Source organism: Enhydra lutris, unplaced genomic scaffold, assembly GCF_002288905.1.
Source record: "Enhydra lutris kenyoni isolate GAN:26980312 unplaced genomic scaffold, ASM228890v2 scaffoldscaffold2, whole genome shotgun sequence".
Lineage (NCBI taxonomy): Eukaryota > Metazoa > Chordata > Mammalia > Carnivora > Mustelidae > Enhydra > Enhydra lutris.
In genome coordinates, this window is record NW_019154086.1 from 1,171,722 (window position 1) to 1,188,918 (window position 17,197).

At 36.1% G+C, this 17,197-nt stretch overlaps 1 protein-coding gene across 2 annotated transcripts in view; it reads right to left on the reverse strand.

The window, feature by feature from the left end:
• Positions 1-1,549: 1,549 nt before the first annotated feature.
• LOC111148745 (coiled-coil domain containing 50) overlaps positions 1,550-17,197 on the reverse strand; it is a 65,088-nt gene continuing 49,440 nt past the window's right edge. For both annotated transcript variants that reach the window (XM_022505543.1, XM_022505538.1), the window contains 6 exons: positions 12,077-12,192; positions 11,607-11,651; positions 11,406-11,510; positions 9,517-9,596; positions 4,315-4,421; positions 1,550-2,774 (listed from right to left, as the gene is read on the reverse strand). In XM_022505543.1, coding sequence (XP_022361251.1) covers positions 2,755-2,774; positions 4,315-4,421; positions 9,517-9,596; positions 11,406-11,510; positions 11,607-11,651; positions 12,077-12,192 — 473 coding nt within the window. In that variant the 3' untranslated portion in view covers positions 1,550-2,754. The remainder of the gene's footprint in view (positions 2,775-4,314; positions 4,422-9,516; positions 9,597-11,405; positions 11,511-11,606; positions 11,652-12,076; positions 12,193-17,197) is intronic.

Sequence of the window (17,197 nt, forward strand, 5' to 3'; positions counted from 1 at the left end):
CAGAACATTTAATCTGACCCTTGTCTGACTTTGCTTCCAGGCAATGAATTACAAAAAGGTAGGTTGGGGGAAGAGGGTATCCACATCCAGTAGCCTTATGAGAAGGCTCCATAACATACTGTGCTCACTCAGCAATACCAGTGTTAATGGGGCCTCCAGGGAAAAGAAGTACAGAAACAGATTTCCAAGGCCAGCATATTAGTTTACATCACCACATTAGCGCATAATACACTGTGGGCCTAAAAATTAAATTGCCTGTGGTCCAGTGGTAGAAAGAGGAACAAAATGTTTCCATATTTATATAAATATAACAAAGTGAAAAGCAGAGAACACAGTGAAGAATGTTTGTTAGCTCCTTTTAATATAGTTGTTAGTTACTTCTATAGTCAAAGGTAATAATTAATCTTAAAGATAATATAATCTTAAAGATAATAATATTTGAATGAGAATAAGAGGATTTAACTAATAAGAAAAGAATTACTCTGATACTCTTTAAAAGTGTTTGCTTTACAAAAAATAAAAATATTTTAAAATTCTAATTTTTTAAAAACCTAAAAAAAAAAAGTTAACAAATTTTCAATACAGATGTTGAGTTAGGTGTCACAGGGAATTATCACCTCTGGGCACTAAGACAGCTGAAACACTAATATCCAAGGGTTAAGCGTTAAGTGGCCTAACATTTTTTTGAATGAAAATATCTCCAGACAGCATTTTACAGTAATAAATATGATTGGCTAGAGTATATAAGAAGCAAGACAAATGCAGAATTCCTAAAGTAAATCTGATCATTGTATGAGATAGAAAAATAAACATTTATGAAATAAAAATATGGCAAATGATGTTGCCCATTTGCCTATCAAAATAAAAATACATTGTGTTTTCTTTTCTTAAAAGTTACCACAAATAAAAAAAAAAAAAAACTTTTTAAAACATGAAACAAAATCACAGGGCAGACAAAGAAAAATACAGCATTAATAGAAGTCAACAAGGCCTAAGTTTTGGATACTCAAAGCACCCTCTAGAATTTGACTAAGGCTAGGACCCCCATTTCATCTGCCCTTGCCTACTGAATTGAAGACTGCTTCATTCATTTCATCAGGGTCTTTCACAGTCCTATTTGTTTTTCTCTTTCCCCATTTCTTGACTCATAGTTTAGTGTTTCTTTCTTTCTAGATTATCATTTCCCTAAACTTGACTCTTAGCTACCTTTCACCCAAACTTCCGCAGTCCAAAAACTTTTTGAACTAAAGATCTTTTTCAAAATGAAAGGACCCAAATCCACTCAGAATTCTAAACAGCTTCCTGAATATTGCCTGACTTGAAAGACTATCCGGAAAGATAAGGCAAAAAATAGGCAGTTTCCAGTGGGAAAAGAATGAATTAACCACTTTTTCCTCTAGTCATCTCCATATTTCTTTCCTGAACAAACACTATACTGGAATGTCAAAAATGTCAGACTCATATAATGAAAAATAATGGAAAGTTAAGCTGAAGGGAAATTTTATATATATAGATAGATATGTATCTATCTATCTATATCTATATATATATATATATATATATACACACACCATGATTGCCATTTATATTAACTAACTAGTATGGGAAAATAAGCATTTCCACAAGGTTAGAAGCTGGACAAAGACTAGGTTTCTCAAAGGCGGCTTTAAAGGTCCTGTACGAAGGAATCCAATGCCATGAATCACTACCGAATATGTGGAGCTAAATACCTGGATAAAGAATCACTGTATCCACTTCAACTTCATGTTGAGTTAATCTGACTACTGACTGATAGATAAAATACTCTTTGAGTGGTTGCCAACAAATACCATTGTTTTTTAAGCAAATGGAAAAACTTATCAATCTATGTCCAGAGAGAATGACAGCATCACCACTTACATAAACACCTTTCCAATTCTACTTAACTTGGCTCTATATGTAAATGTAAAAGAAGAGAAGGGATACAACCCTTTTTTTTACTTTTTCACTTTCAGCTGACTTTGCACAGACCTGAGTTAATATTTCATAGAATTAAACTTTTGCCAATAAATACTAATAAATAGCCCAATGCCCAGAGGCCTCATAAAGACTTGCTATTAAGCAGAAGCAGAGGGAAAGTGTCAGAGAATGACATCTGGGTCAATTCTCCCAGGACAGCTTATAAGGATATACAAAACTGCTACCAGTCCTGGTGGTCAACATAACATGTTCCAACTGTTCCAGGTTTTCTTTCTTTCTTTCTTTTTTTTTTTTTTTAATACTTTATGGTTGCAATTTTTTTTTTTAATTTTCCTGAAGAATCAAAAAGCAAAAGGTTCTTTAATATACCATACACTAATGCACGAAAAAAGCTATTTCTTATATTCTTTTATTCTGTATTGCTTCCAGACATTATGTTTTATTCTGATCATAATCTCCACAAAATTCTAACTGCTAAATAAAGCCTAGTCTCTAGATACCAGTACTCCATACCTAACAAAAATGACATTTCACAGAGCTTTTAGATATTATATCCCAGGAAGCATATGTAGCAGAGAGGTGGCCAATATTCAGAAGCTAGATTTTCCTGTACTGCCCAAGTGATCAGGAATAACCAAACATTTTAAACGAATTAAAATTATTTATGGTCAGAACACTTGAAGATAAATCCCAGGAATACAAACACAGGAGGAAAAAAATGAGTGTGGAATGCATTCTGTATCATCCAGTAATGTTTGCTACAGTGAGTCCGTCTCAAGGCAGATTCCTAGGGTTTTACTGCTTATGATGGAAACCTTGGAAAGGAGGAAAAAAGAAGAAACACCATTAAGGAAAAAACCTTGGAAATGCTCTGCTTTCTCCCTGCTCGGGCAAAATCACTTATCTTCATTTCTATGCATGTCTTCTTTGTTCTTGATTGTAAAATATTTACATACAGAGTCGATATATTATCTTAGTATTGTATATCAAATGTACGTCAAAGATAGAAAGACCTCCCCTAAAAAGTAGTGCATTAATTTGAGGGGGAAAAAAAATCATGAGCTACTTCCAGTTAAGCCAGCCACGTTGGAAAGTCCACCAACAGATGGAAATTAAAGTGTATGGCGTTGTTTTGGTAATGTCCAACTAATTCTGCCTTTTACATAATGTCCTTTGTCTGATCAACCCTGTATGAATGCCCAAATGGAGAGGGTTTGGGTTAGGAGAGCTTTCTAAAAAGATATAAATGCTTGGCAACCTCCTGCTCCCAGAAATTCTCATTTAATTAGTCTGGAGCAGCACCTGTATACTGGTATTTTGTGATGACCACAGGGCAAAAAAAAAAAAAATTAAAGAAGTTTGGGAAGGCATGACCATTAGATTTGTTAAAGGATAATAAAAACATGACCTAAGAAATCTTCAAAGCTGTGCCAAATAACAGGTATCAATTTACAGGACTTAATATTTATAAAGACTATTGCAATGTGCTTGCATGTATTTTATTTATATGATCCTGACAACACTGACACTATTAAAATCACTTCCATTTTTAGATGAGAAAATTAATATATGAGTTACCACCTTTTCATTATTTCATTTTATGAGTGAATGTGTGTGCTTGGAAGAACAGCTACATGCAACCATTCTTTTCTTTTTAAAGATTTGGCACAAAAATAAATAAATAAATAAAAAGATCTGGTCCAACTTAGACTTCATATTCTTTCATTTCCTTTGCCCAGATTTTCTTTTGTGTGACAGAAGTTTTGTGTGAATTGTATATATATGTGTGTACTTCATTAATTTTAATTTCTTTCCTTTTCTTTAACTTTTTATTAAATTCTAGTTAGTTAACATACATTGTAATATTAGTTTCAGGTGCACAATAGGTGATTCAACACTTCCCACACAGCCCCTGGTGCTCATCACAAGTGACTCCTTAACCCCAATCCCCTATTCCACCCATCCTCCCTTTGCCCCTCCTTTCTGATAACCATCACTTTGTCCTCTGCAGTTAAGAGTCTGTTTTCTTGGTTTCTCTCTCTCTCTTTTTTTTTTTCTTTTCCCTTTGCTCTTTGTTTTGTTTACACTCACCCTTTAACAATCTGATAAAAGCTACAAATTCTCCCTACGGGAAAATGCACATACATAAGACAATCTGGCATTCAAGTTAGGGTGTTTTGTTTTCTGTTTTATATTTTTTAACAAATGAAGAATATTATAATGATGTTCCAAAAGAAACAATAACTTATTCTGCCACTCTAGCAATCTATAAGACATCATTTGATTTTTCCACCATACCATGAGGATTGTTAAAAAAAAAAAAATCCTAAGCTTGATCACATATATTTTTCTTACCTTTATGAGAGGATTCTGATTTTGAGAAATGACGCGTGGAATTATGCTGGTTTGTAAAATGAGTGTAATCCAAATCTTCAGCATCCGTCATGATAGGTGGTGGTGGCCTGAAGGGAAGTCCGAATTTAAAGAGATACTTTAATTAGTGGTGACTACAACTCCACCTCTCATTGGAATACATGATAAAAACATTTTAGTAGAAATGCAAAGCCACAATGTAGAATTCTCATCTTAGTTCCTTGACTGTTGCATAACCTTGAATAAATTATTTTATCTTACTGTTCCTTTGCTTTGATATACATAATTCAATAAAAACAAATTATTTTCTGAGCACCTAATAGGTAGGAGGCATTGTGCTAAGGACGAGAGAAAAAACATTAATGAGATGTATGACCACTGCCATTGAGAAACTGACTTTGTTTTGGTAGATTTTAAGAAGAAAAAGAAGAAAAAAGCAAAGGATAGAAGGGAAGTAATAAAGTTAAGCAAGGAAGAAAGAAAAAGAGAGGGTGAGGGTGGCAGGTCAGGAGGGAGGACAGGTAAAAAGGAAAGTGGAGGGCGAGGACATGGCTCAGCTTATAAAATCTAGAGCAAAGTTCCTCAGTCCACTAGGTGGCAAAACAGAGCTTAGAGAAGGAAAGGACAGTCACACACTGGCAACTTTTCATGTCAAAAGGAGACAAAATCTAAAAATACTGGGGAATTTTTATTACTCCAAAACTGTAATTATTTTAAAATCATGTGATTTTTTTTTTTTTTCCCCCAAACACTTCGCATTGATGAAGATGAGGAACAAAATCTCTCATCAGAGGTGTATTAAATGCTGCACTAGAGCATGGAACCAGAAGAGGTAACAGAGTACGTCAAATAAATGAGCACGCTGAAGGACGTCGTTTGTAACCATATGTGCAATCTGGAAGGTACAAGTATACTGCAGTTCAGAAAGGTATGATGAATTTGATACAAACGGCTCTGTCATGCAAGAATAAAGACGAGTGATTTTAAATTTCTCCCTCGGTCTCTAAGCAGCAGGTCTCTGGGTATTTGGAATCTGCCACAGGTCAGCACAGGATGTAAGCTTGAGGACTGTGCTATGGGCTCTCCTCAGATGATCTCAATGAACTTCCAGGACCAGTCTGCAGGGCAGCTATCACACACATACTTCAGAGTTACACTGGGTTAGATGAGGCAAGTGATCTGTCCAAGCTCACACAGTTGTTAAATGGCAGGGGTGGGGCTCAAACTCAACTCCTTTTCAAAATCAGTGTGCTCTTCACTACACTCCGCTGTGCTACACACGTGTGTAATTTTATCAGCAGTAGTATCTGCATTCAAGACTATACACACACGTATGTATCTTATACTTTCAAATGGTATTTGGCTTATATTTTTATATTTTCATGCTTTTGTTCTACATATATAACTAATATATAATATAATGTGAGCATAAAATGATACGGTATTTTTTATTTTTCTTATTTTTCAGTTTGAACTACTTGTTTTCAAATACTAGAAATTAAACATAGTGTTTTTCTTTCATTACTGACTAACATTTATAACATGTACCTTAAAAAGCAGTGTTAGGAGTTAGCAGGAAGAGTTGAGACAAACGATCAGACTCTAGAATTAAGAAACTCAACTTCAAGAAGAAGGTGGTTCAAGAAGTAGCTTAGGCCCAAGAAAACAGTACTGGTAATCAGGATGGCAGAGCCTCATCTTCACTCCTCCATTAAACTCTAATATTAGGTGATCAAAACCCAGAAAAACAAAAGCCAAGTGGAATTCTCAAAACAAAACAAAACAAAAAACACAACAAACTAAAACCCATGATTACTGCCTTACCATCAACCTATCAAGGAAAAGGATGCTAATGTGTGAAACAATACACAGAACTTCCACGGGCTAGGGTCTCCACGGGCTAAACAAATCAACCTAGAATGAGCTCAGTTTTCTTCATATCCTGTCTGCTTAGTTTGTTTTCTGGTTTTTGTTGTTGTTGTTGTTTAAGATTTTAGAGAGGAACAGAACACATGCACACAAGCAGGGGAAGGGCAGGAGAGGGAGAGACAGAGTCTCAAACAGACTCCCCACTCAATGCAGAACCAAGAGTCCACGGCTTAACTGACTGAGCAGCCCAGGCACCCTATGTCTGCCCAGTTTTTTATTACACACCAAACAAATCTTGGCTTATGGCTTCCAGTAGTCCTATCAAGCTATTTGCTGCACTGGAGACAGCTGTTTTAAAGCTAAGGATATTCATATTCAAAATCAGGAAAAGCTTGCTAACCAATAGTCTGTTTCATAATTTTAGAGTATTAGGAATACCTGTCTCCTATTGTTCTCACAAAATAATTTAAATGTTTAAGTCAGCAACACAGCCAAATACCTTTCAGAATTCACTCAAAAATCATTTCTTCAGGCACCTGGGTGGCTCAGCCTGTTAAGCATCCAACTCTTGGTTTTGGCTCAGGTTATGAAGACAGAGTCCTGGGATCAAGTCCCAAGTAAGGTTCCCTGCTCAGTGGAGTCTGCTTCTCCTTCTTTCTCTCTCTCTCCACCCATACCCCCACTCATGCTCTCTCTTTCAAATATATAAAATTAAATTAAATAAGTCATTTCTTGAAGAGGCCCTCCAAGATACCCGGACCAGGCTATCTCCTTATTTTCTTATAATACCATGTACTTTTCATCCAAAGCATTTATCATGGTAATAGTTATTTATACTATTGTTTAGATGATACATTTCATGAGAACAAAAAACAGTTCTTTCTTGCTAACTGCTGCTTACTCTAACTATGGGCAATTATTAGGACACTCAACAAATATCTGATGAATGACTAAGTAGAGATAAATATATTTTATACTCATAAGAACGCTGTAGAAACTAAATGAGATTTTTAAAATGCTTATGTTTTTCTAAGGGAAGAATGCAAATAAAATACCAGGAGTATGATGAGTATAAAATCCTACACTTCCAAAGATTTTGGAACTTGGTTGAAACTTTTCTCAGTTAAGTCAGATCGCCAACTGACTTTGCATTTCCTTAGAGAGGGTAGAAAATCTTGTAATGGACAAAGAAACTGATTTTGGACCATGAATGTTACAAGCTCTCATGATAATTTGTTTTCCCTCTACTACTATTATCACTACACTGAAGTAAACTTCTAGACCTAGGATGCTCCATGATCCTTAAATCCATCTCTTTGTGTACAAACAGATAAGTAAATCCACCATACTTAAACGTAAAGGAGGAAATAGAAAATGTGAAAGAGAAAACCACAGACTAACCAGAAAGCATATATTCTAATATTAGTTGTACAAGATCTGTGGTAATAGGCTTACTTTTTAACTATGAAATACAAATTTCAAAAAATTCTCATTTTTATTTTGTCACCTATATCTAGATCTATATCTATACATATGATCTTTCTATAACTGACACTTAAAGACAAATGTTCCCTTCAAGTCAATAAAAGACTTCAGTTCTACCAGTCATAGGTCACTTTCACTCATTTAAAATACTATTTTTAATACTGTATCATTTGTTTATTCATCTTCAATATACCAAATATTTTTAAAGTAACTTACATTTCAGAAACTTGTTTTCAACTTTAATACATCTTTTTAAATAGACATTCCAGACTGATCTATCATATCTGATGTCAAAATTATTAGTGTTTAAAGTGCCCCAAAATTTAGGAGATTACAGAAAAACCCAAAAGATGTTTTAATTCAGTTGACTAAAGAAAACATAATAAACTACACTTATTTACCTACTGAGAAGACATTAATTACTTCTTATTTTACTTGGATATTGCAGGGATGAAAATAAAGTCTGCCTTAAAAAAACCTTTGGCTGCCGGGGAGAGGGGAGTATGGAGAGGATGGTTGGGTAACGGACGCTGGGAAGAGTATGTGCAATGATGAGTGCTGTGAAGTGTGTAAGCCTGACGATTCACAGACCTGTATCACTGGGGCAAATAATACATTATATGTTAATAAAAAAAAATTAAAAACAAAACAAAACAAAAAAACCTTTGGCATGTGCTTACTTAAAAGATACAAGAAGAACTAACTTTAAACAATTGATAGAATATACTACTGTTGCCCTAAGAGCCTTTCAAACCTGATGTAGTTTTCTGAAGGATATTATCTTCTAAAAGCCCATGGGTTTTAAAAACAGAATACAGCTTTTTTTTTTTTTTTTAAAGTAGGTGGGTGTGGAGCCAACATGGAGCTTGAACTCATGACCCTGAGATGAAGACCTGAGCTGAGATCAACAGTCAGATGTTTAACTGACTGAGAGACCCAGACATCCCAAAACAATGTGGCCTTTTAAGGACACTAAACATATTCACTTTCAGTCAAAAAGTCTAGCAGCTTAAGTGTGGGCAGTGAGTAGCAACAGCAGTGTATATTTTTTCAATGTGATGAAAGCTAATACATATATTAATAATTAGGACCAATATTCAAAGTTTTAAAAGAATTTTCAAAATGTGAAATTTAGTGTTAATTCTGTCTTTCTGTATATAATATTCTTTCTATTCCAATCAGGTTTTTTTTTTTTTTTAAAGCCACAGGAAGCAATAAAGGACAAAAAGAACAAAAAAAGTTTGCTTCCTCAGAGACTTAAATATTGCTAACTTTAGGTAGGAGGTAGAAAGATAGCAACTACTCCTTGAACTATGACCCAAGGCTGTTTGAGAGAAGTCCAAAAGTACATCTACTATAGCCACAGCTATTTGATCTAGTTGGATTTAGAATAGTCTGCCATGTCTCAAGTAAGTGCCAAGACTTTGAGACTCATGCAGAAATGAACTTAAGCATGTGTAAATCTCAAGCACACACCAGTATGACCATGAAAACTCAGTAAAACTTCAAAAGCTGATTTTACTGGGAAATTGTGTAAGTTCATCCCTTCTTAGCTGAAGGCTGTGAATGCAAACACAAGAACTTGTCCTAACAAAAAACACATCATTCTTTATATGCCCTAGTTTCTGTAAAATTATGATCTTCCTGATTGGACTTGATCGACCCAGTTTAAGAAACAAAGTTTGAGAATTATCCTGCAAGACTTGATACCACCTCACAAATGCCAATTTCTGGATCTCCTCTCCAAAGAACACTCTTCTCAGACTATCCACATCTCCTTACTCACCCCAAGGTCAAGTTCCTCACTCCCCTTTTCAGGTGGCATCTTACCGTGCTGGCCTGTCATTCTTAGAACGGTGAGGGTCATCACTCTCTTTCGACTTTGAGTGTGCCGATTTAGTTGTTTTTGGCTAAGGATAGGAAAAAAGAAAAAAAAGAAGAAAAAAAGAGAAAAGAAAAGAAAAGAAAAAGAAAGGAAAAGAAAAAGAAGAAATATACATATAGAAAACAGCAAATGGTAAGATTGTTAGGTTTAGAAAATAAATCATATCAAACTATAGCAATTTCAACTTACTTACGTTCACATGAACAACAACAGTAAGAAATTTTTACATATGGTCACTCAGATAAAAAAAATTATAGTCACAAACCTATGCTGGAAGTGGTCAGTGCAGCCAGATGAGTGGGCTAACTACACATCAACATGCTCCCTGACAGAAGCGTGCCTGGTCACCCATTATTAACATAAAGCTGCACAACAACTGACAAGAACTTCCCGAGTCTGTGGAATATAGGTCTGTGCTCTTAAACTTATTTCTGAACATGTAACTTGGGGATGGTGATTTTCAAGCCAGGAAACTAAGGAACATTCAATTCAACCTTTCTAACAGAAGAACGATGCCAGCACCAATTACAGAATCTAGGAACTAAAGAACTCTTGATACTTGCTAGAAGTGTGGCCTTCCCCTTTTATTGCCTGATTTGTGATTTTTAAAAATACTTACTTCTTCACAGTTGAGCTAACAAAGAATCTGAGTAACTCCTGGGCAATTATTTGTAGCTTAACTTATAGAGCAGAAGCATTTGGGAGCCCTTCTACTAAAATGAAATACATTTGTTAGGAAAATCCTGAATTACTAAAAGGATAAAAGAAAGAGAGACCTATACATAATTAATAATGCTTTCATTTGTTTTCAGACTGACAACTGAATAACTGAGCAACAGGAAACATTAGAGCAATGCTGTTATCACCGTTTCTATGTCTTCTTTTTCCTCCTAATCAGTGCTGAAACCAGAGACCCAAGGGAGGAATTTGTTCGAGAGAGAGAGGACAGTGCTAAACATCACTATGGCATGGATACACACCCGAGCTGAATCCTCTCAGGCCTAGTATAAACTCCCTCTCTGAAAAACCTTTACCTTGGGAATTCTTCCTCCCTGCAACTCTGCTGTTCTTCTACTCTGCATTCTTCAGCTAGCTTGACCTTGTATCTGTTAGCAGTCTACACTGTCCCGTTTGCCCTCCTACATTTTACAGTATTACGAGGAAACTGTATGTTTGCCCTTCCCTGTTAAGTGCAGAGCGGTGCACTGCACACAGTAACTACTGAGTAATGTCCATGAACCTGGACCTGCAACTACCATGAACAACAATGACATTGCTTTACAGCAGAAGAAACAGCAGTCACTGCTCTGTCTAGTGTTTCTGACTGATGAGGGGAAGACGATAGTCCAAGCTCATGCTAGACGGTTCCTACACTCTGACCTAAGCCATGGTTGCTAGTGGTATCTGTCGGTTTGCCACGGATCAAGTTATGTCAGAGGAAAGAAAGATTACGGGCACATGATCATGGATGGACAATATAAGCACACAGAAAAAGCAGAGAGAGAAAAAGAAAAGGCCACTGGGGAAATAGGAAAGCATGAGAAAATACTACATTCTCCTGTAAGGTAAATATTAGTGAAACTAAGGTTGCTTATGACCAGAGGCACCTGCACCTCAATTGATCTTAAAATCAATGGAATGAGTTTTCAATCTTAGCAGTAATCTTTTCACAGTTACTTTGAAGAATTAAGTTTCTTTGTAATGAAGTCACTTTTACAAATTAGACCCATATATGCAATACAGATAATTTGTAAACCCTAAATACAGTTGCAGAATTTACCCTAAAAGTAGAGTCCCCGTTACAAAAATCAGAGAAACAATAAACAGAACTTACCTTCCAATCAGGGTCGTGCTTCCTTTTGTCCAAAGATGATTTCTCCCGCTCCTTGGCCTTCTTATAAGCTTTCTTTTCTTCAGCCATGAGAAGTCTAGCGATTTCCTAAACAAAATCCAATCAATACCATTGATTGCAGAGTTGTGGGCAAAAACTACTGGATATTTCTCAAGAGTACTGGCCAAATGAATATGAACTCACCTCATCCTGGGCTACTTGAGCTGCTCTCATGTCCACCTGGGTAGCCTACGGTATAGAAATACACAAAATTGAGTCATTTAACTAGAATCTGTGTCGTCCATTTTAAAAAATCTTCCATAAAAGTAAATTGGTATTTCAAACCAGCTGTAATCAACATCCCTGAAGTTTAGTTAGTATACTTTCACCAGCCAGAACAGGGGCTATTTTTATCAAATTCCACACCAGATTACTAAAGGATTATCAGGACTCAATGAAAGAGAGATAGGGATATGGAATTCTGTTGCTAATGTTTACTCAGTAAGTAAAACTGAACAATCTATTCCCATTGTCTTGATTTTTCCACCCATAAAAAAGGTACCAGCTTCTCAACTCATAGAGGTTCATTATGCCTATTACATAATCTCAAGAATGATTCAATTCAAGGAAACCTAGTGATTATCACCTAAAGTTCTACGTGAAAATTCACTCACCAAAATTTCTTCTTCTTGCAGTTTTCTGGCAATTTCAGCATCATACCATTCCTGATCTCTGTGGGCCACTCGTGAGGGAGTAGAGACAGCTTCTTTCATCCCTCTTGGCTTCATTCCTAGAAAAAACTCTATATAATAAGGCAAATGCATTGTTTTCTGAAAAGATGCAAAAGTTAAAGTTCTTCTTTAGTATCTAACTCTGACGACACTGCCATCACTACAGAATTCTGTATAGGGTGCACGTGAAATAATTTTTTCCCCTAGGCACAGAAGTGGCAATGCAGATTATCCACACATTGAAACAAAGTTACCCACACAAAACCACCAGGCAGAACTCCCCTTTCATATAGTTTCTTCAACAGCAGAAAATCGCACAATGAACTGTAAGTGAGGCTTTTGCAAAAATAGCTAGTGAAAAAAAGGTGAAATAAAAAAAAATAGCTAGTGAAAAAAAGGTGAAATAAAAAAAAAATAGAGTAAGGAGAGTTAGAGAGTCGGGAGTTTTAAAGAGGCTGAGGAGTCAAGACTGGAGGAAATGAGGGTCTTCCTTCTATTTAACTCTGCCTTGCATACTTTACTTCAGGGGGAACAGAAACAGTATCACCGGGGAGCTATGTGACAGTACCTGTGAGCCCACAAACGGCTCTACCATAGTTTCCGCTCTGATGGTCAACAAACCCACTTGCTTTAGATCCTTCCTGTAGCTTTGATTAGTTCAGTGTTGTTGCTAAATTTTAGGGAAGATATAACATAAGGGAAATACCAGAGAACATAATGAATGACTTTGATTTCTACTCCTCTGAGGGAAAAGGAACATGGGGGACTGATGGGGAATTTTGGCATTTTTCTTTGAAATGTTATAAACAACATATAATCCTTTTATAACTTTTAATCAAGTGGTAGCTGCTAATGTTTATTTCAAAATTGCAGATATTTCCCTCTTTGTATCTTGTATTAATTACAATTATTCAACAATGTAAATGTATTGTATACAGAAGTAATAACAATTTTTAGTGCCATGAACATGATTAACCATCTGGAATAGTGACTTCCAGTAAAGGGACTACTGAAGGGAGAAAGAAAATTTACTCCTAACTGCCTACTTCTTTGTATCAGTGGCTGTCAACTCTAGCTATATATTAAACTCACTTGGGATGCTTTAAATAAACATAAAAATCTTCATCTCAAACCTCAAGGATTCTAACTTAAGTAGCCTGGATGAGATCTGGCCATCGGCAGTTTGGTTGTTTTAATCCTAATAGTTGATGCTTGCTTGAAAATGGCATTGAAACTATTAGTTTACTATATTATATCCATCAAAATAACCATACATTAAAATAATTTTTATCAAAATGCCTCACTGTACTTGACAAAAAGTAAAGGAAAAAATACAATTAAATTCTGGGCACATGAAGAAATTTAAATTATTTGGAGAAGTCTCTCTTTGTAGAGCTTTACATCTAGTTTTGTGGTAAATCCACAAGCCATGTATTCATCTGTCTTCCCCACAAATACAGACTATTAAACCTGGATTTCTTAACTTCAGGCCTATTAGCACCTGTTTATTCAGAATACAGAATTCACTTCAGTTTCCCATCATCTCTAGAGCTACTGAATCTTACACTGCTGGGCTAGGCTGGGCTGGGCTGGCTTTAAAACAGATTTCTGGGGGCGCCTGGGTGGCTCAGTGTGGATTAAGCCGCTGCCTTCGGCTCGGGTCATGATCTCAGGGTCCTGGGATCGAGCCCCGCATCAGGCTTTCTGCTCAGCGGGGAGCCTGCTTCCTCCTCTCTCTCTGCCTGCCTCTCTGCCTGCTTGTGATCTTTCTCTGTCAAATAAATAAATAAAATCTTTAAAAAAAAAAAAAAACAAAAAAACAGATTTCTGAGTGGTTTGGGACAGTCAGGAAACAGAGATATTCCCAAGACTGAACCATATTTAAATGAAATATAAACCTCCCTGAGTTATCATTAGTTTGGTCATAACTGGAAAACAGTATTTCAGGGAAAATAAATGAAATTAGATAGGGAGCTGGAATTGGACAAAGTTAGTGGAAAAGAGGTTGTGATACTACTCTCCTATCTACAGGAAACTGATACTTCTCTAAGCAGCTGAGTCTCACAGCAAAGATTACAGTTAGGCCTTGTTCCTTCCATTTTGCCACCAGTGAAAGAAACAACAGAGTGGGATGTGTTCAGATTTTAACACACTAAACCCTCTCCACTCTTACTCTACACTACAGAATTCACTAAGAAAACAGTTTGTCTTAGTATCTTTCAAAGTCACTTAGAAGACATTCAAGTGAAATAGTCAAATGAACAAACTTAATCAGTTTAACAGGGTGGTAAGACTGTCACTTCCAGGCAGTTTAAAAGAAAATGATACACAGGTCAATGGAACAGAATAGAGAGCCCAGAATTAAATCCATGCATATATGTTCGATTGATCTATGACAAGGAAGCCAAGAATATACAAGGGGGGAAATACAGTCTCTTCAATAAGTGGTGTGGGTAAAATTGGACAGCTACATGCAAAAGAAATGAAACCGGACTTACATTATAAAAAAATAACTCAAGTGGGGGATGGCTGGGTGGCTCAACGGGTTAAAGCCTCTGCCCTTGGCTTGGGTCATGATCCCAGGGTCATGGGATCGAGCCCCTCATCAAGCTCCGCATCGGGCTCTCTGCTCAGCTGGGAGCCTGCTTCCTCTCTCTCTCTCTGCCTGCCTCTTTGCCTACTTGTGATCTCTCTTTGTCAAATAAATAAATAAAATTAAAAAAGAAAAATAACTCAAGTGGATTATGGACCTGAACATAAGACCTGAAACCATAAAACTCTAAGAAGGAAACATAAGCTCTTAGAAATGATTTTTTTTTTTTTTTTTTGGATTTGACACCAAAAGTAAAAGCAACAAGACCAAAACTAAACAACTGGTGCTACGTCAAACTGAAATGCTTCTACACAGCAAAGGAAACCATTAACAAAATGAAAAAACCCATGGAATGGAAGAAAATACTTACAAATTTGGTAAGAAATTACTATCCAAAATCTATGAAGAACTTATCCAACTCAATAGCAAAAAACAATCTGCCTTAAAAATGGGCAGACATTCTGATAAATATTTTTCCAAAGACATATAGATGGCCAACAGGTACATGAAAAGGTGCTCCACATCATTAATCATCAGGGAAATGCAAATCAAAACCATAATGAAATTTCACTTCGTACCTGTTAGAATGGCTGTTATCAAAAAGACAAGAAATAATGAATGTTGGTAAGGATGTGGAGAAAAGGGAACACTTTGCGCACTGTTGGTGAGAATGTAAACTGGAACAGTCACTATGGAAAACAGTATGGAGGTTCCTCAAAAAATTAAAAATAGGACTACCATGTGATCCACTAAATTCCATTTTTGGATATTTTTCTGAAAGAAACAAAAACACTAACTCAAAAAGATATATGTAACCCCATGTTCACTGTAGCATTATTTACAAAAGCTAAGAATGGGAACAACCTAAGGGTCCATCAACATATGAACAGATAAAGAAAATACGGTATATATACAGTGGAATATTATTCAGATATAAGAAAGAACATCTAGCCATTTGCAACAACATGGAAGGACCCTGACAGCATTATGCTAAGTGAACTAAGTCAGCCAGAAAGAAACAAATACTTTATGACCTCACTTTATAGAGAATCATTAAAAAAAAAAAAAAGGAAAAAAAGAAAAGCACTCATAGATGCATAACAGACTGGGAGTTGCCAGAGGCAGAGGGTAAGGAGTGGGCAAAATGGTTGAAGGGGGTCAAAAGGTACAAACTTCCAGTTATAAAATAAGTAACTATGGTTTAACTATTGGTAATAATACTGTACTGCATATTTGAAAGGTGTTAGAGAATACATACTTTTTTTTTTTAGAGAGTACATCGTAAAAGTTCTCATCACAAGAAAAAAATTTGTGCCTGTATATGGTGATGAATATTAACCAGATTTATGAACATTTTACAATATACACAAATATCGAATCATTTCACTGTATACCTGAAACTAATATAGTATGTTAATTATACCTCAATATAAATGAATGCATGAATGAATGAACAGAATACTTAATGAGTAAGTATTTGAGGTAATAGCTCTCTAAGTCTCAAATATCTAGTGGAGAAACAGTTTATTTGAACTATTGATATGTCATTGAAATTTACATGTCTCACAAGCAAAAAATCTCAATATTAGATTTCTGGCAGGACTGGTGACTATATGTAGTATGCTCGGTACCAGAAGTAAAAAGAGCTTTTTTAAGTATATAAGACGAACTTCAGATACTACATTGGAAGTCTATTCATTTCATTATAGAAAACGGAGATGCTTTAAAAATATTAAAAGCGGAGTTAATTGAAGGAAATTAACAGAATGGCTGCTCTTATCTGACTTAACAATCCAAAAACTAGCTTCCAAAGATCAGGTGAGGGCTACCTGGGTGACCCAGTCAGTTAAGTAGCTGCCTTCAGGCTCAGGTCATGATCCCAGGATCCTGGGATCAAGCCCCAAGTCGGGCTCCTTGCTCGGTGGGGAGTTGGCTTCTCCCTCTGTCCCCCCACCCTACTCTCTCTCACTCTCAAATAAATAAATAAACTCCTAAAAAAAAAAAAAAATCAGGTTAGCCATACTTAACAGCTGCACATTCTTTTATTTTTTTTTTTGACAGAGAGAGAGAGGGAGGGAGGGGGCGGAGAGAGAATTCTGAGCAGGCTCCATACTCAGCACAGAGCCCGAAAGGAGACTCAATTTCATGATCCAAAGATCATGACAGCAGTCGAAATCAAGAGTTGGACACTTAACTGACAGAGCCACCCAAGTGCCCCTGCACATTCAATTCTTAATCTAATCCTTGCTTGTTTGTTCATCATTCTCCAGTCTAGGACACAAGAACCTCCCTGAACAAACACAAATAAAGCTTACCTTTAAATTCTCGCACAATAAGCTAAAATTATTAGAAGTACTAATACTGAAGATACATTTATCCCAAATTTGGGATAAGGTAAGATGAGGACTGACAGATTCTTGAATATCATGCAAGAATATTTTTTAATAAGCCAGTCTGAAGCTTAGGGAATG